This window comes from Corvus hawaiiensis, chromosome 3 (genome assembly GCF_020740725.1).
Source record: "Corvus hawaiiensis isolate bCorHaw1 chromosome 3, bCorHaw1.pri.cur, whole genome shotgun sequence".
NCBI lineage: Eukaryota > Metazoa > Chordata > Aves > Passeriformes > Corvidae > Corvus > Corvus hawaiiensis.
In genome coordinates, this window is record NC_063215.1 from 119,676,074 (window position 1) to 119,695,381 (window position 19,308).

General features: G+C 42.5%; 1 protein-coding gene across 3 annotated transcripts in view; it reads left to right on the forward strand.

The window, feature by feature from the left end:
• The window catches only part of EFEMP1 (EGF containing fibulin extracellular matrix protein 1), a 46,043-nt gene extending 31,372 nt beyond the window's left edge, over window positions 1-14,671 (forward strand). For 2 of the 3 annotated variants that reach the window (XM_048297712.1, XM_048297711.1), the window contains exons 5-11: window positions 2,172-2,294; window positions 5,739-5,858; window positions 8,047-8,166; window positions 9,579-9,698; window positions 11,125-11,248; window positions 11,369-11,564; window positions 13,450-14,671. In XM_048297712.1, coding sequence (XP_048153669.1) covers window positions 2,172-2,294; window positions 5,739-5,858; window positions 8,047-8,166; window positions 9,579-9,698; window positions 11,125-11,248; window positions 11,369-11,564; window positions 13,450-13,608 — 962 coding nt within the window. In that variant the 3' untranslated portion in view covers window positions 13,609-14,671. The remainder of the gene's footprint in view (window positions 1-2,171; window positions 2,295-5,738; window positions 5,859-8,046; window positions 8,167-9,578; window positions 9,699-11,124; window positions 11,249-11,368; window positions 11,565-13,449) is intronic. The other variant, XM_048297713.1, reaches the window with a different exon arrangement.
• Window positions 14,672-19,308: the final 4,637 nt, after the last annotated feature.

Genomic DNA, 19,308 nt, shown 5'->3' on the forward strand with positions numbered 1-19,308 from the left:
TCACTGCTAAATCCACCAGTGCTCCTTCCCACATTCCACGAGGGCTGGGCTGCTCTGGGGTTGCACCAACACAATCCACATTTGGCACTGCTTTCAGCACTGAAATCTTCACTCACTTCCTCACTCCTGCATCAGTCACAACAGTAGGACACATCTGTAACTACTGCAATACTGGAGATGCCAGCACTGAAACCTTTCCAGGTGCCTGTTGCTCTCCTCCCAAAGTATTTCCCTCAAACACAACCTTTAGGCCACCAGCCTTGCTCTACCAGCACTGATTTCCCTGCACAGGTGGGAGCAGACCCACTCCAAGCATGGCAAGCATACCACCCCTTCCCAGGGACAGCAGGAGTCTGCTCTCCCACCCACCCTCACTTCCCACCTTTTATAAACCCACACCTTGGCCAGAACATCAAAACCCTCCAAGGGTTTCCAAATGGGGAGGCAGCGAGCAGGCAATAATTGGGAATAATTGTGTTTCTGTCCAGCTGAACTTACCATCAGGAGCAGCCAGAGACCACGAGTGCATAAGTAAATCTAGGAATCATTTTAGCTGGAGTAGCTTATTATTCAATGCATTTTAACTAATCCATCTAAAAGGCAACTCATGTTTACTCATATATGAAGCTCCTAAAGATCAAATAAACTTTCTTTGTCCCAACACACTCTGCAACAAAAAGGACTGGAATTGTACAAGTATTTTGTTTCCAGCTTTTAGGAACCAGGAGTACAAAGCTCATGAGGTCCCTGCAAAACCTTTGCCTTGAGCTGCCCCATGCCAGGGTGGCAGGAGGCAGCCAGTTGTAGTCCCCAAAAGTCTTCACACCTGAAATTGTGCTTTTCAGTGTCATGACACAACCATGAGCTCAGCAAATCCTGCACCAGCACAGCAGCTTCAGGACTGACTCTGTGCAGAAATGCAAAGAGCAGCCTAACATAAAAGGGCTTTAGCTTCCCTGTCAGGTAAAGGGAAGATATATGTAAAATATTTGGACACTTGGGGAAAGGGCAAACGTTGAGAATTAATTCAAACTGTTGATAGTTTATTTTTTATTGAATCTTGTGGCCAAAATTGTTTTCATTTGTTATGAGAAAGAATCCATCATTTTTTCCAAAGCACCACCCAGAATCTGCCACTGGTGATGTTCTAACATCCCCAGTGCCTATACAAATAGAGAGGTCAGCTGAGATTTGTAAACTAGAGATCATAAGTTTTAAGGAATTTGTTTATTCAGCCTAGAGTCTAAAAAAATTGTGTACAATGCCAAAATTAAAAGTCATCTCACTGTACTGTGTCATGTTACAATAAAAAGCTCTCCAACATTTTGGATGTTCGAATGAGAAAGCAAATTGTAATTCATTTGTCAGCACATGCAGTTTAATTATAATTAAGTACCTTCAGGACTCATTACGAGCAGGCAAAATAAAAATGCTGGTTTTATACTTGTATAAACCTGCATTCAGTGCAAACTAAAAGCTGCCTGAATTACTCTGAAAAGTATCGGGCTAGAACTTGCATTTTTAGCCATACTGTGCAAATACAAACATACATAAACTGCTTCCAGAGACTTGAACAGATTGACTGAATTAGGGGAATTTTCACGGGAATGACAAGAGGCAGATCTCTTCCTGATGAGGCGGCCACCACATACCAAGTTCCAAGTCCCTGTCCAAAGCATGGAGCACGGGAACCATGCAAGAGATCAGCAGAGTCCTTTTAGTACCAGCAAAACAACATATTTCTAACTCCTCTCCTCCTTGAGAAAGGGCTGAACGGCATTTGCTGAAATTTTCTGGAGTAATTCAGCATGAAACATCCAACCAGCGTGGGAAAAAAACCAAAGCAAAACAAAACAAGCAAATGATTCAAATATGATGAAGCTGCAAGAAGCTTACAGAAAATTCTAGACTGACAAGTACAAAATATTAATGGTATTTGACAAATGTTTAAAATAACCATAGCTGAAAATATCTACAAAGGCAGTGTACAAGACTTGAAATGTTACCAGATTTCTGATAGCTGCAAGTGTAGAGATGACATCTTAGGAGTGCATTTGAACTTTTCTGCCTTCACTTGTAGGTAGCTGGAAGATGTGTAAAGCATTTCCACAGGCTAAATACTTTAAATAAATTTAATGACTAATATTGCACTTGTTTTGTTTTTTATAAAGATATAGATGAATGTGCAACTGGAACCCACAATTGTAGAGCTGACCAAGTGTGTGTCAATTTAAGAGGGTCCTTCAGCTGCCAGTGCCCTCCAGGCTACCAGAAACGAGGGGAGCAATGTGTTGGTAAGTGTTGCTTTCCATTCAGTGGTTTGCTTTCATGATCTCCAGTTGCAAACTTCATACTGGTCATAAAGCAGATGGGTATGTGTGGTGTAAAACAGCTGTCTCGCTTTGGAATGCAATGGAATGTCACTTTACCACAATAATTAATCACTAAAACATGGGATGAGGAGCTATTTTAAGGATAATCAACACTTGGAGTTCACAAGCTGAGTTTTGCTAATAGTTCTCGTTGTGTTGATTGTTTGTGTTGGGGCATTGCCCGTTGTCCCAGATATTGCTCTGAGTCCGTGATGGCAGCGAAACAAAGCACATCTTTCCCCCGAGATTCAACTCCAGGTCTGTGGGACAGAGCACTCCCTCCCCCCAGTCCCACCCCCACCCCAGGACTCAGCTTTATGGGCACAAATGAAAGAGATGGAAAATCTGAATGCACGTACAGGTGATTTGCAGCCTCTAAAACCCACCAGGCTTTATTCTCCATGCCAAGATAAGCTATTAGCACCCTCGGGAGCTCTGCAAGTACAGCACGGAATTAAATCCAAGTGCAGGGCAAACACTGCATCTTCCCTATCCCATCCTCAGGTGGGGACATCACGCCTAAGTGCCATTACCCTGTTCCTTCAGCCTGCATTTAACACCTCTTTAATCACCATTTCAATGGATAAATTGTTTCTAGAGGCACTCCAGCCTTAAGCCTTGGGCTTGTCAGATAATAAAAACAACTATGGAAGAAGAGAGTCAAATCTGCACATCAGGAGGTGATATTCAAGGCAGCCTCTTCTAAGACACTGCGCTGGTTTTATGCGGCTTAGGAGAAAAGGGTTTGGGGTTAGGGTTCTTTGTCCTCAACAAAACTCGAGGTGTTGCTCTTTCAGGGATCCTGCATTTCAAAGTGTATGAGAATTTTTAAATTTTTATTCTTAATCTCCTCAAAAAGCCTTGTTAAGGCCATAGCTAAGAAACTGGGGAGACTTCAGTACACACCTGGACTAACAAATTTCTGGGCATGGCTCTTTCTTCAGGATTCCAGTCCAAGGGCTGTAGAAATAAACCCAAAAATTCTTATCTCTTTCCTAGGAGATGTAGATCAGGCCCTGAACTGTCAAATTGGTGTAAACACAGGTGCATCTGATTTTTCTCCCTTCTCTGTGCAGGAGTAGGATGACTAATTTGGAATGTAGGTAGAGGAATAGTTCTGGAAGGTCATGGATTTATTTTTTTAATATCTGGGATTTATTTGGATTTTTTTATGTAGCAGGTAAATTACATTACTGCCATGCAACAGCACTTCTGATATCAAGACCTATGGTCCTAAATGAAAGCCTCACTGGAAACATGATAGAACTGAGAAGAAATGAGAGTCATAGACACTTATATCTAAATGTGAATACATTTATGCATCTAAATCTATGCACAAAGATGTCTGGAAAGTGAAATTTCCCTTCTCCTATTTAGGTCAAAACCAAGAATAACACCTGTGTTACATATTACACACTGACCTAAATTAGAAGTACATCCCAACAGTTAGTACTGTCAGCATTTCAGAATAAAGCCTGTCTTTGGGGATTTTATAGCAACTTAGCCAGAAAATGTTCTCAGGGCCAGATCTTGATAGAGATTCTCCATATGGGAGGAAATGTTTCTCAAATTTGAAAGAAATTTTTCCAGACTATTTTGGCTTGAAGGTAGAGGGAAGAAAAAAAGACATTTTTAACAATCGGTTGATTTTATTCTAAATTCACTAATAATTTCTGACTTTTTTCCTGAGATTTTTTTTATAATTTGCTTGTTCACATATTGCCAAATTAGTCTTTTCTGAAATGCATGACTGCAGAGAGAATAAATTGTTTTCCAGCATCACTTCAAACAGATTTGGTCCAATGGATCAGATGAATCTCAGCCCTTAGATCTGCCCAGAGCTGATGTGCCTAATCCCACAAGGAAAATTCCCACTGAATAAGAGCCAGATCCCAAAAGCATTTGTGTATGAATGCAGCAAGGCATTGCTCATACGTATAATCCTATTTTTTAAAAGTTACTTACAAGAGCTTAGTCCTGTAAAAGTCAAGGATGGAAATCTACTGTGCCTCCTTAATTTATTCCATTTCCACTTCCAAATTTCTCTCTGCAACAAGAGTTACAGTGACAGTTGCTACTGTATGGATAGCCAGGAATTTTCCAGCATAAGCCTTTTCATTCAGAATCATCCAAAACACCTCACTAAGTTCAGCCCCACATTTGACAAAGAAAAGGTTAACTTCTAAAGAGTGTTTTTTCACTTGATATTGAAACAAACACTTTCCTCATTATTAAAAAAAAAAAAAAACAACAACTCTGCCTCTTTTTAAACACATCTATGGTGGAAACAGCTGGAGGTAGGAAACTCAAGATCTGGCATGGATATGGGAAGTGCCTTTCTTTGTTCCAGTGAATACTGGTCTGATTTGTGTGAGTGTTGATCCTTTGAAATGTCCCTTTGTGTACAAGGACGGAGCACGGCGTGGATTTCTTCACCAAGCTCCAGCAGGCCGCAGCTCAAGACAGCCACTGCACACACACACGAAAATGGAATAATAAAACATGTTTTCCAGGCAAAACCAGAGCTACTATCTCCTCCAGAATGCAGGGAAGCCTTTTAAAATGCAGAGGGGTAAGAGAATGGGGTGGTGCACATTTTGTGTGGTTGGCAGGTGAAACCCCTGCTCCAATGCACACCAGGAATGCCAACTCTTGGAAAGGCAGCCTGCTCCACCTCAAAAGCAGGGCTGACCTGCAAGGAGAGGCTGTGGAAGGCTCTCAGTGCCTGAGATGCACAGCCAGGTGTGGTGCTGCTGGGTGGGAAGGTATCCAGGACAGGCAGCCAGTGGAATGGGAGCAATGGGAGCTCCCTGGGGAACAAGGCAGGGTCTGGGGATCCCTGTGGAAGCACAACCACCTGTTTCCTTTTCAGGCCCATTAATTCTCTATCCTTGCCATTCCCCTGTACTTGCACAGAAAGTCTGGACTGTTCCTAATGGAGCTGAAAAGATTTAGTACATGCCAGGAGTGCTGCATGCGAGTTCTTGGGAAAATGAGCTCCAAGGCACATTGGCTGTGTTGGTAGGCACCGTGTCTGATCCTGAGGGATCCTGGTGGCAAAGCTGAACAAAACACCGAATTCTACCTACACAAAATAAACCAGACCAAGCACTACTGCAGGACTGAGTGAATAAAATAATGTTGGAGTGCAGAGTGAAGACAACGAGCATAAAAGCTTGTTACAAAATAGTCCCTTACAGGAAAAGTTAAACTGTATCTTGTCAATACCCATGGAAGCAGTCCCCTGCTCACATAAGCTTTTCGCCTGCTTTTAATCAAGTGCAATTAACTTTCCGTGGACACAAGAGAGCAGCAGGGAAGTGCTGGGATTCCATGTGAACTAACTGCTGTGTTTTGGTGCCCCAGACATCGACGAGTGCACCCTGCCCCCGTACTGCCACCACCGCTGCGTGAACACCCCCGGCTCCTACTACTGCCAGTGCAACGCTGGCTTCCAGCTGGCATCCAACAACCACACCTGTGTAGGTAAGGATTCCTCAGCCTGCACAGCAGCTCCCCCAGACACACAAACACTGGCTGCCATGGTGGAAACTTAAAGGAAATACACAGCAACCAGTAAAAGACTGCACTGAGCGTGATCTCCTCTGTGGGTGATCCCAGAATTACAGGAGGGTTGGAGAAAAATTTAGAGCTTTCTTGATCACTTGTTATTTTGTTGGCATAGCAGATTTCCAAGGAACGTCTAAAGCCTTATATTCAGTATTCAATCCTAGCTTTAATTACTCTTTCAGTTCAGCTTTATTATTGGCTTTCCTGATATTATTCCCAGCTCACACAACAAAGGCCAGAACTGGGAATTAAGGGAATCAATACCATACCTCTGCTGTTAAGGGTAATTACCCTCAGCACATGGTAAAGAAAGCCTCCAGGCTACGTTTGAATATCTAGAAAATATTAAAAATTAAAACAAGGGTTGCTAAGAGTGACCTTTCAGCACTGATGTTGCCTTTAGAAATAAAACACTAAGGGAAGCTGCACCATAAAACTTTAAGACTGATGTCAAGTTTGAAATCATAAAATCTGTTCTAGAAGGATTAGAGCAATAATAAAAAGGTAACTCTGTCTGCTGAAGCACTGACAGAATGGCTATAAAATCAAGAGATTGGTGGAGATGGTCAGAAGTTCTTCAGAGATGTACTTTATATATATATAAAAAAAAAGTCTATTATATACATAGAGAAATCTTCCAGCTTCTACCATCATTCCAAGCATTGCCAGACCTCATCAATCACCCTGGGACACTGCACAGCTCTGAACTGAGACAAGAATTGCTTGGTTCTCACCAAATCATAGGATTTTAAAAATTGCCCATGGACACAACAGAACCAAGTGACAGAAGTCACTTATTTGTCCCTTTCCATGGCTCAAGGGGAAGGTGGATTCTTTCAGCACTCCACCAAACACCCTTTCCCTGGCTTTCCAGCCTCATCAGGCACATTTCTACCAGGCAAAGGAAAGCTAAGGAGAAAATTTATAAATGAATGGTTGCTGCATCAAGACAAAATCTCACATTTATCACAGTGATACTTGACAGCTGTAGCCATTACATTTGTGTCACACCTTCTGCCTATATTGAAAGTGGGTCAATATTTCTTGGAAAACTAACAGAACTGGGGCTTTGGCCACCTAATTTATTCCTCCTGGTGGTATTGGAGGAGGAATGATGTACATCCTTTGCACTGTTACCAGAAATGAACTCAGAGGAAGAAAAAAAAAATGTTGCAATGAGTTTTCCCCTATTATCATTCATTTTCAGGACTAGAAGGTTCATCATGCAGAGAATTCATATCCTCTTCATTGGTTTCATTTTTCTGAACGCCTCACCTTTGTCAGTTTTTAGTTGTATCTGTAAATTTACAGTGTTGCTGACAATTATAAGCCATGAACTCAAAGGTTTTTTCCAAGCACAGCTCTCTACTCTTGGCAATATCTGATAAACACAAACATGAATGGAAAACATGCAGGAGGGAAATACAAGGAATACTAGGGAAAACACTAAAATCTACAGGCTGACAGGAGCAGCAGTTAATCAACGGTCTGTGCAGAACAAGGGCGATAGATTCCAGAGGTGATTAGACTTATATAAACTTCCCATTAAAAATTGCTTCTCTTCTCATACCAGTGTCCTCAAAATGTTCTTGGGATGGGCAACACCATGGAAAATGTAGCACAGAAAAATACCTTCCCCCAATATGGTCTAGGCCTTAGAGCTCTGCAGAACTCTACTGGCCTCAAAGGCTCATGTTATAACTGCAATGGAATTTAAAAGAACAAATTTTCAGAGTAATAAATAGCTCAAATAAATCTTAACCACTGCATGCTGAGAGGTCTTATCAGTATGTGTTCCTTATATCAATTATTTATAGAGACTTGGCATTTCATACCTGAAAAAAAGGCGCTGGAATGTGGAGTTTAATAGCCACATTAAACATTTTTGGGAGAATTCATCACACATTAGAATAACTCTCATTCCTGGAAAAATACTGGTTTTTACATGGAACGTAAAGCACAGATCTAACACTGCTCCAGTGACTGCAGATCTACATTGCTACAGCCAACTGAGCTTCTGCTGAGCAACAGGCCCAGCCTAAGGACTAATCCACCGAGCCTAATTACCACCTACACAAGATAAATATCTAATTTTTCCTTTCAGACATAAACGAATGTGATGCCAACAACCCATGTGCACAGCAGTGCTACAATATCCTGGGTTCTTTCATCTGCCAGTGTAATCCCGGCTTTGAGCTAAGCAGTGACAGAATCAACTGTGAAGGTAAGACTTTTTTTGTCTTGGAAAAGCAATTTTCTCATTTGTTTTGTTTTCCCAGAAGCCTGTAAACTAAAGAACAGAACTGGAGAGACTCTGTGGGTACAGTTTGTAGCCAAAAGCCTTAAGATATTTATTCTTTATGGTACAAATGGGCTAATTCACACCTGAGTAGCTGCAGCTGCTTTCAGGTACAGGTAGGAATGGGTCTCTCTATAGCAAGTGCAAAACAGGACAGAGATTGCTGCACTTCACATCCCAAAGTGGGATGAAAGAGGTTTCTGAACCCTGATTGCACAAACTCCCTGGAATTGTGGGTGGTCTAATGCTGATGACCATTAAATGAATCGGAAAGGAATGCACACCAAAAACAAGGGCAATTTTGTGTCTTGTTAGGCTCCTCTGAAAACAAAACCTCCAATTTCTGATTTTAAGGGAGCAACAATTGTGCTTTTGAGGTGCTTTGCAGCTTGTGTATACAAACAGCATGTCTCCTGATGATTATACAATCAACACTTTATTTCCTCTGCCAGAGGCTCCGCAGGGGTGCCCTAATCTCCTTTTGGACACATGATGACCTCACCCTTAGAGCCCATATCCTTTCTACCAGCCTTGGAGCCAGAGAGGTCCCTGCTTCACCACTGCCCTCCCTAGCGAGCTGGAAGAGCTGTTACAGATCCTCCCTCTGCTAAGCCAAGCTGCTTAAGCTAATCCTATTTGAACAGAACAGGGAGCAGCAAGTATGCAGCCTCCAAGGACATCCCTGACCCCAGCCCAAGAGCTGGACTCAGCTCAGAGGTAGTAGGAGGCAGCTCTGTGCTTTCCAAGCCAATCCCTCCTCTTGATAGGTTTAAATTCATTTCCTGTTCACGGCATACACTGTTCAGTTCTGTTTCACACCAGGCTTCCCTCACAAGGGACTGATGGATACACAAGGATAAAAAAGCAGGAGAATGGCATCCACTGATTATTATTAAAAGGCAAAAAAAAAAAAAAAAAAAAAAGATATTTCTCTCTTTCCCAAAGAGCTACTCCATGAGCGTAGGGCACAAGTACAAAGGCAACATTTTTGCGTTACTAACTAATCTCACAGCTGTGGGTTTTTTCCTCAAAGTCATCGCATTTTGGAATACTGCAAGTATACACAATTTCAAGAGTTATTTTTCCAAACCTGTTCTGAAGTCTAATTTAGCTTCTGCTTCCTCAAATCCAAAATTCTTCCTTTGGAGGATTACTAACAAAACCCCAGCAGAACTCACCCTTCCATTCTCAAGGTATTAAACAGCACATTTCAGGTTTTGGTTAATTCTTTTCACACAGATTTTTTTTTTTTTTTCAAACGTTTAACTATTCTATTTAGTTTTGTAACAAAGTAAATTTTCAAAACCAACAACATGAAGCTCTTTTGCTCTCTGCAGACACTGATGAATGCAGAACCTCAAGTTACATATGTCAGTACCAGTGTGTCAACGAGCCAGGAAAGTTCTCCTGTGTGTGCCCTGAAGGATACCAGGTAGTAGGAGGCAGGACATGCCAAGGTAGGTGCCCTCCCCTTGGCAGGCTCAGCCCTGCATTATTTACACCATTTCAGGCAAGGCTAAGGGTGCCTGCTAGCTAAATGGTTATATTTTGTGGCAGGATTACTGTGCTGTTAGCAGAAGATATGTTGATGAAGCAGTTGATGATTCATTAAATATCTTATAACCTTATTTGAATCCTTCAACTCAAGCTCCAAGTCCTTCAGATTCCTAGGAAAAAATTTCAATTTTTGCAACCCACAGGTAAAGCTTGTCTTGGATGTCAAGGTAGTGGCTTTAATTTGAGATAAACATCCCTGAATCAAATCAGGCCATTTTTTACAGACATGAAACATGGCTTTATATCATGTTTCTTTTCAGAGGGATTCCTAAATCCAGTCACAGTAGAAATAAAGATATGTTTCTTCTGATAACAGGAGAAAAAAAAAATGCAAGCCTTCAGCAGCTTAGATAATTCGTGTGTAGAAAAATAAATGTTCTGGCCAGGTGCCACCAAATGCCAGGATTTTCAAGTTTGTGGTTTTTCCTCAGTGGTGCTAAAAGTCCCTGCATCTTATTAGAGAATATTGCAGAACAATATATTAAGTGCAAGAACTATTGCTTCTGCAATGCAGAAGCTGATTTAGCAGTCAGTAATTTTAGAAATAAAGAGGTGTGATAATTAGGGGCAGAAAATGCAAGAAAATAACTCTTCTTTGTCAGTATTTTGTTCTACAAAATCCTGATCTTTCCCTTTGTAAGAACAGCAGCTGAGCATTGCAGGATAGTTGATTTAAGCATCTAAAAACCTGTTAGTGCCTTCCAAGAGATTACATTTGAATAAAGCCTTTCTGTGCCTTTGTGAAATTCAGGAGACCATGTGGGTAGACAGTGGGGCTCTGGCACTGACAGGAAATACAGCATTAATACAGTGCAAGGCTCACAGTCCCCACCTCCCTTCAGGGTTCTTTTCCCAGGCAAAAGAAGCTCTACTTTGCACAATAAGCAAGTTTTCACTATTCCTTTTAAAGCTATTTTAGTTAAAATGTCACTATTAATGAAGCATTTTAGACCATGAAACCAAAATTATTCAAAATGAGAAGATGCAAAGGGCAGGAAAACAATTCTTCTCTGAGACTTTTTCCCTGTCTTCAGGACACCTTCAGCTGTAAAACAATTCTTTGGTAATTATAAACTCGACAGCATTTCCACAGTTACATTACAGATGATTAATATCCATCTCCAGTCAACTAAAAACATCCAGTCTCGCTTAACACTCAATAAACAAGTTTATTCCACTTCTGCATAGAGAAACCCTTTATAGCCAGGTCCCAGAAAACAAGACAAGGACACAGAAAGCTGATGGGTTTCAACACACAAGCAGGTGTACCTTTGTAGCAAGCCCATTTCCACCTGCTTTGACACAGTCCTTTCTCCTTCCTCCTAGATATAAACGAGTGTGAGACCACTAATGAATGCAGAGAGGACGAAATCTGCTGGAATTACCACGGAGGGTTCCGTTGTTACCCCAGAAATCCTTGTCAAGAGCCCTATGTCCTTACCTCGGAGAAGTAAGGGAAAAATTAAGTCTTGTGGTTTTAGGCTCATCCTCAAGAGGGGACATGATGGAATGAAGCAGAAAATTGTATTTGATGGTTTTTCATGTGCTTTTACCCCTGTTCGTGTGGCAGCCGCTGCTTGTGCCCGGTGTCCAACGCCATTTGCCGGGAGCTGCCCTACTCGGTGGTGTACAAGTACATGAGCATCCGCTCCGACAGGACCGTGCCCTCCGACATCTTCCAGATCCAGGCCACCACCATCTACCCCAATACCATCAACACCTTCCGGATCAAGTCTGGCAACGAGAATGGAGAGTTCTACCTGAGGGTGAGTACTGGCGGCAGTCAGACCCTGCCTCCACACTGCCTTGTCGTTGTGACAACCCCAAATGTCCCCATAAGGCTTCCGCAGCACCCCAAAGTTCAGCAGCTTCTTGGTGCTTCCTTACTAAGTGTGCTTGCTTTCCAATTTTTAACAAGCCTTTTACTTTCCTACCTGAAAACCCTAAACTGTGACTCAAACTGTTTCTTTCCAATTCAGGAATATTTAGCAATCCTGGGACACCCATGTCAGATTCACACAAAATACCTCCCTGCCTTCCCCTCTCTGTACCAACACCCCAGATAAATCTGTTTAGGACACAGTCATAGAGAGATTCCTTGTACAATTACCTCAATTACATTTCTCATTTTGCAAAAGAAGAAATCAGTAACAGCAGTCTAGAAATCAGTGCCCCATCCCAAGCTAAGCTCAGGCCAACCTACAATGGTTTTATGTTGAGACAAAACTAAACCTTTATTTCCCATAGTAAAACCAAGGAAGTTCAAATTACTTGGGATAGCAGTACTGTCCTGTAGGTGGGATGCATCCAAGTAGATACACATGAATGGGAGTGTCTAGAACATCTGCTTCCTAAGGGGTTGGTTTTTTTTTTTAAGAAATCTCATTTTCTTGAACCCTTCTAATATTTACAAATTCCTGGGAAATCTTTTTCCTTTGTATGTGGCTTTATACTCAGTAAAGCAATCTACACAAAAAGCTTCTATCAGAAATACATTAATTGGAAAGTTTTAATTTTTAATTCTTTTCCTTCAAAACAGGAGATATGGGGCTTTTGATAGTACAGCCAACAACTGCACCAAGCTATGGCCTTGCTATTTAGACCACATTTACCCAAGGTGGGAACAGGGAACTACTCATCCATATATCTTTTGTTGTGACATAACAAATCCAGGAAAAAGCACTGCATCACAGGTTACACAGCAAAACCCCCTAACTACAAGCTATTTGCTTAAATTAAAAACAAGATCACTGCAGGTGCCACTTGGGTTCGACCCCAGTGTGGCTGTCAGACTGACCCTTGGAGTAACAATTCCCATCTCCTGTTGCCATCCAACAAGAAATCACAGGCCTTAAATGAGGAAGCACGTGTTTATTCCTGCCAGGGGACTGTGGTAAACAAAAGCTTGCTTGGAAGTTATTCCTACTGTTTTAGTAAAATGCTGAGCTGGCTCCCGGATGCAGCAGATGGATTGGATTCATCTGTGCACCCAACTCATGTCACACAGGGAGAAAATATTTGTAGTAGGCAAAGGCAGAGATGGAGTTGACCCTTTTATCATCTGGAAATGACAAAGCTGTTTAACAAACCAGCAGCACATTGCCAACAAGGCCTGTCAGTGCTCCCCAGCAGCACAATCCCAGACTGGGAGAAGTACAAAGTGGGGATGGCAATAGGTACACACCAGCTGCAAACATTCCCAGTGTTTACAGGGACAGCACAACTTCTGGGGTATGAGCCACAAGACAGTGTTGAGTTTCCCTCCACTGAACAAGCTACCTCACTGTTAAAGTCATTAGGGCTCTTGTTTTACTCATTCTCTCTCTATTTTAAAAGCCGGTGGATGGGGTTAAAACAAAGACCATCCTGGGATAGATTACCACTTCCCACATCCTTTGGGAAAGTCAGCATAACCAGGACCAGATTTTGCAGCAGTTTATTCCTCTGGGCCTCAGTCAGGTGGAGTTTTCCCTGCAGCAAAGCCAGGTGTGAGATTAGTCATGGCCATTTGGAAGTGTTAAAAGAAGCCTTGCCTCGTGCATGCCTGTTCTGAGACGGAGCCTTGCACAGTGCGGTGACACAGCAGCGCTGATGCCGCTGGGAGTTGCTGTGGGTTGGACTGAGCTGGGCTTTGTTGTGGTGTTGTTGCAGCAAACCAGCGCCGTGAGCGCAATGCTGGTGCTGGTGAAGTCCCTCTCAGGACCCAGGGAGCACATCGTGGACCTGGAGATGCTGACAGTGAACAGCCTGAACTACCGCACGAGCTCGGTGCTGAGGTTAACGATCATAGTGGGACCTTACGCCTTCTAGTGCTCGCAATAACCCTCCACTGGCACCCGCAGCAGCCAAAGAATAGTATCGGAAAGAAAGCACTTACTATTTTTATTTATAGATTTTGCTCTCTTTTTTTAAAAGAATTTGTTTAGTAAGTTGGTATCTTTTATTCACACCTTACACCTGTAATTTCAAATTAGTAGATGTGTTCCATAGTATAACATGGGCATTGTCACTTTCTGTATAAAGATTTAAATCTTTTTTTATTACCTTCCTTGGACTAGATACATACTACGCTTTTATATGAGAACTGTATGTTCATACTATCCTGTAAAACTTCACACACCCTTCCTAGCCAAATAGGTCATGCAATTTAAAAGTGATCTTCTGTTTTGTTTTTATTTTAAATTCTAATGCAGCTACACTGAATCTCAAAAAAGAAAAAAATTATGTAGTACGAATGATACACGAAGTAACGGTTATCTGATAAGCTAAAATATATTTCTTTTTAACTACTTTGTAACAAAAGGTAACAGTCAATAAAAATCTACTTCTGTAGACATTTATGTACCATCACAGTTGGTTTTTCTAACCTGGGTTGGAGGTAAAGTTACATTGTGAGAAAGGCTTTGCATCAGGTTTTTGTATGCAGATTGTGTTAACCATACCATGGAATAACATTATGCTCTCCCCAAGAAAAATAGAGCATAGGAACAAAATTTCTCCAACAAAGAAAGAAACTCCAAACTGGAAATCACCAGGCAGGGCACAAATGTCCACGAGAACACTGTTGGTAGTTACTGGTCAGAGGGATGCAGCATTTTCAGACTGAAGTTAACATACTATTTTTCCAGAAATATTATGTTGTATACTAAGAATTGAGTGCATTTTCTTATTAAGTTATATCATTCTCAGGCACTCAATCCTGTTCCTGCTCCTACAACTCAGATGTATCATGTACAGTGTTCATAAAATTTATTTCTAATTCAAGAACTAATAACATCTTTTGTAATATGTAAAATCTTATTTCTTGTTTAAAATGTAGTAGTTAATCCTTTGATGTACAAAATTTTTAATAAAGATCTCTTACCATATTGTATTTGGTCTATTTGGAGGTAGTTCGTTACTACTGCCATTATTGTCACGTACTGTGGGAGTTGGCAAAGCCACGTTGAGGTCTGCACAGTCAGAGGGATCCAGATCTCAACCCATACATGATGAGTTCTTGGAAGACTACAAACACAATTCCTTTGTAGAAGGACAAGCCTGCTGCCTACTGAGATTTAGTTTTCCTGACAGCAAAAGTTCACTCCAGAACAAAACTCAGAACAGGCCACAACCGCTGTGGTTGAGGGTGACACGTCCCCCCCGCCCGGGCATACTGCACAGCAGGACCCCATTATCCAATGATCATTCCTTCAGGAAGTCATTTGTGGCTTTAAACAAATACTTCATCTGCCAAAAGGGTCGGAGCACGTGGCTGTAGCACAGGCCAGAAAATCGTGCTGGTGCTGGGTCGCGTTCTTTGCCTGGGGCCCTGGAGCAGTGGGGTGAGATCCCGGGCACCCCTTGTCCCTCCCTGCAGGGAGGGGCTCACCACTACAAATCCAGTTGCTCTGTAGTGGGATTTAACTGGGGTTTGCCATGGTGAAAAGTCTTTGATAAAGTGTTTGGCTTGTAGGGAGCTCCTTCCTCTCCCCAGAGAGATTCCTCCCCATTCATCACTACAAATCCACTCAGTCTGAAAGGCAACTCCTCATTCCACACAAGCACTGAGCAAAATGCCTCCAGCTCCTGCTCCTCCATGCAATTCCTGTGGCAAACAGCACATGCTCACCTCCACATGTCCCTTAATTAACTCTCTCTCTCAATGGAGGCTCTCCTCACAAACAAGCTGTGCTGCCCCTCAGGCATCCACCCCCAGCACTGTTCTTTTACACCAGCTTTTGACTTCCAAATTGTGCAATTCAGCATTGCCCACTACAAGAAAATAAAATTTGGTGCTTTTAAGTTTAAAATGGGCAGATCTCTCTTGAGAGGTGCTCAAACGAGGCTCAAGTGGCTTTGCCTCCTTAAGACCCCAGACTGGAAGGGCACCAGGCTGGTCTCTGTAGCAAATTAAGGAACCACAAACCATCCCTGAAGTCCCCAAGCTGCCAGGCTCTGCCCCAAAGATTTACTCTACCTTCATGCTTTTCCAATTTTCACATCCATTTCATCACCAGCACTTTTAAGCCTTCTTTTAAATCTCTACTCATCTGACAGTGACCCAAAATTGATCATTACATATAAAAATATTTATACACCTCTCAAATGGCAGGAGCAGCAGAGACAGTTGTACCTCACACACATTCCCAAGCCATCCTCAGCCTGCAAAGTTCTCCACACCTCACAGTGCTCAGATGCTTGGCTCAATCCAATTTATTTACACACAACTGTCCTGCCAACCCTGCTCCCTGTTTGCAATATCCAGGTGTCCACCAGACCACTGAGAGCCCAAACTGGCCAAGTCAGAGATTATCACACAGCTCAGGAGTGCAGATCCAGCCAGTTGTCACTATCCTGCAGGTTGGTTGAGCCTGAAGGCGGTCACTGGGTGTGGGCAGCGCTTCCATGAGAGCCAGGAGCTGGAATAACAGCAGCCCCTCCAAACCAAAACAGGAACAGAGCTGAGCTGTGCAGAAACTGGCAGGGGGTGGTTGGTTTTGTTTTGGGTAGGGGTGGGGTACATGACTGAGCCTGAAAGGAGCCCACAGTCAGAATGAGAAGATGGTTCAGAGCCTGAACAAGAAGAGCTTTTGTGCACCATAAAACCTGCACCTTTTTAGGAGGGAAACCTGCAGGTTCACCAATTCTCCAGGGAAGCAGAGCTTCACCTGTTCCCTGCAAATTGTATGGAACTGCAGCAAACATGCAACAAGAGTTTGAAGAGCTACTTGGATTATAAGGGACACTAAAATCCCAAGAAATTATTTGACAGCAGAGTGTTTGCTCAGCCTTCTCTGTATCCCGCTGCCATGACCATTACCAAGAGCACACTCCAGGAAGGATTCTCATATAAATCTGTCAATGTTGGAGAAGAATCTAAATCAGGATCACATGCAAAGTTTAGTACCTTCTCAGAAACAGAAAACAGGGAGAAAAGAGGAAAAAAAAATGGGACTGAGTAAACAGAACTTAAGGAAATCAAAATGCAAGTTCATTCACTTCCCCAGGACCACCTGAACACAGTGCAGTGGGATTATTTTGCTTGGAAGGCTCACAAATGCAAGTTTGTTGTTGAATCCCGTTTCCATGGCTGCAAAGAGTTGCTTGTGTTTTGAATGATCATCCGTGTTTCTAACTTTATAAGTCTCCTAATAAAATATAGAACAGCTGCTGCCCCAGTCAGCTGTTGAGCATATGGAGCCCACCAGGGACAAAGCCCACTGTTAACACAGAGAATTATTTTTAACGCCCTCACATATCTAAACCTCCCCATCATCTCAGCAAAATGGCACAATTCCACACTTCCCAGCTGGGGGAACACCTGCATCATGCAAAACTGAACTGGGCTGCATCTGCTACAAAACCCAATTTTATTTCATCTGGCCAGCAGAAAAAAGTGATCAGCCTCAGTGAACAGGGCAAAAAGTTAACTGTGTTTTATATCTGGGGAAAAGCAGATGTCTAGTTAAGATGTTTATACAGCAAACATTTCTGTATATATTAGGAGGAAAGAGAGCTGTTTAATAAAACAGGGTTGGGTTAGAGTTGCCAAAGCAAATTTGAAGGGCAATACAACAGCTTTTGTAATTTTTGCATGGGAAACGATATAAAATCCTGTTTTATATTGACATCAATTATGTGGATCAAACAAGTAATTTTTTAAAGTAAGTGACCTCAAAGTTAACTCTTTAAAGCCTCACACTTACTGTGTGTATTTACTCAGCAGAAAAAGCTGCAAACATCATGCCACAGCAATATGACAAGGTAGCATTGAAGGCACTCCCTGATTTATTCTCTGCTATCTCAGCAATCACCTTGATACTGGATGAGGGGCCAAGACACCCAGCAATGCTCCCTGCAGACCAAAACACTGAAACTAGGTGAGCTCCAGGTTTTGTTTGCAAACACATTCACTATGTCAGTCACGTGCTGTTTCTCTTGAGATAAATTATTTTGCTTTCTCATCCAGAATCCCAACGGTCCCAGAAGCAACATCAGTACTCTGCATCTCTGCTCCCTCACAGAAATGCATCTGGAAAATTAATGTTTTTAAATGTTAATAACATTTCTGTAATTTCTACATAACCACACAGTGCATATATAGTCAAACAGGATAAACATTCAAAAGGTGCAGCTCTCAGCTAAGCACTCCAGCAGCTCCTGCCCTGCAAACACACTCTGCTGCACTTCATTGCATTGCTGTAATAAAACATCCATTTTTTTCTCTCATCCCAACCCTTAAGACGCCCCCTAAAGCTTCTGCAGGTCCGTAAACTCTCCCAAAGCAAAGGCATACCCCATCCCCATCCGTACACCTGAACAAGCACACAAAGGCTTTCAAATGGAACAGCCTGCCAGCTGGGTTGACAAAAGCAACATATTTATGCTGTTAAACTCTGAAACCACAGCCATGGAAGTTACACAGCCACCTCAAGGTTTAAATCCTGCCAGTGCCACTCCAGAAACATCTGAACCTGTGACCACCTCCTCTGGAGGGTCACATTTTCTTCTTGCACCAGAGTGTTTCTGGAGTATCTCTGTACAACGTACAGGAATGTTTCCTATACAGAATATATACAACAAACACCCAAGTGGGAAGTCAAAAGAGCAAAATTCCTGCAGGCGGCATGGAAACTAGGAAAACAAACAAATTTTGGAAGCCCGGAGCAAGGGCTGCAGAGGGGAAGCCAACATACCAAAACAGCAGGGTAAAAGGCATTATTAAAATCAATAAGTCATTCTCTGAGAAGCTGAGGCTGTACATGAACAAGGCAAATGGAAATGTTCCTGAGCTCTGGAAGGTCACACGTGAAAACAAACACGGCAGGCCAAAGGAGCAGCTTGCAAATGCCTGCACTGGCAAATCAAAATTCTCCCAGTCACAGCAAAAGCAACATCCCAGGAGGCTGATGGGGCCAAGGGGGGACCCACACATTAGGGAGACAAGCAAAAGAGATACCGCCATAGCAAAAAAAAAGAAAAAAAAAAAAAAAAAAGAAGTGAACCTTTCTACTGCATGCCTGGAGGAAGAATTTGGCACAACAGCACTGTGCCAGAGCTGCTCTTACAGACAACATATCAAAGGACCTGCCCCAGAGTAAGAAGTGGATAAAAGAAGGGAAACAGAACATTTTTCTACCAATATCCAGTTGTCAGGTAAAGATGGGCATCCTCTGGGAAACAGAGCCCTTACAGTGCTCTGAATATTAAGCAGGAAATGCCAAATAAAACCAAAGGGGGTAAATGCAAAGTGATGCACATGCAGGAAGTTATCCCAGCTTTATTTGAACAGCAAAGGCCTCTGGACTGACCACCACCTCCCAAGAGAGCACCAGGGTTATGGCAGACCATTCAAAGAGGAAACCACAACTCCAGAAAACTAATTCAGCATCAGGAATAACTGGGGATCAGAGCAGAGAATGAAACGGAACCTTTGCACACTTGTGTAAATGCACTGCAGCATAAACACAGCTTGGAGCTTGGGTCCTGTCCCCCTCTTACAGCAGGATGTTGGCAATGGTAAAGCCC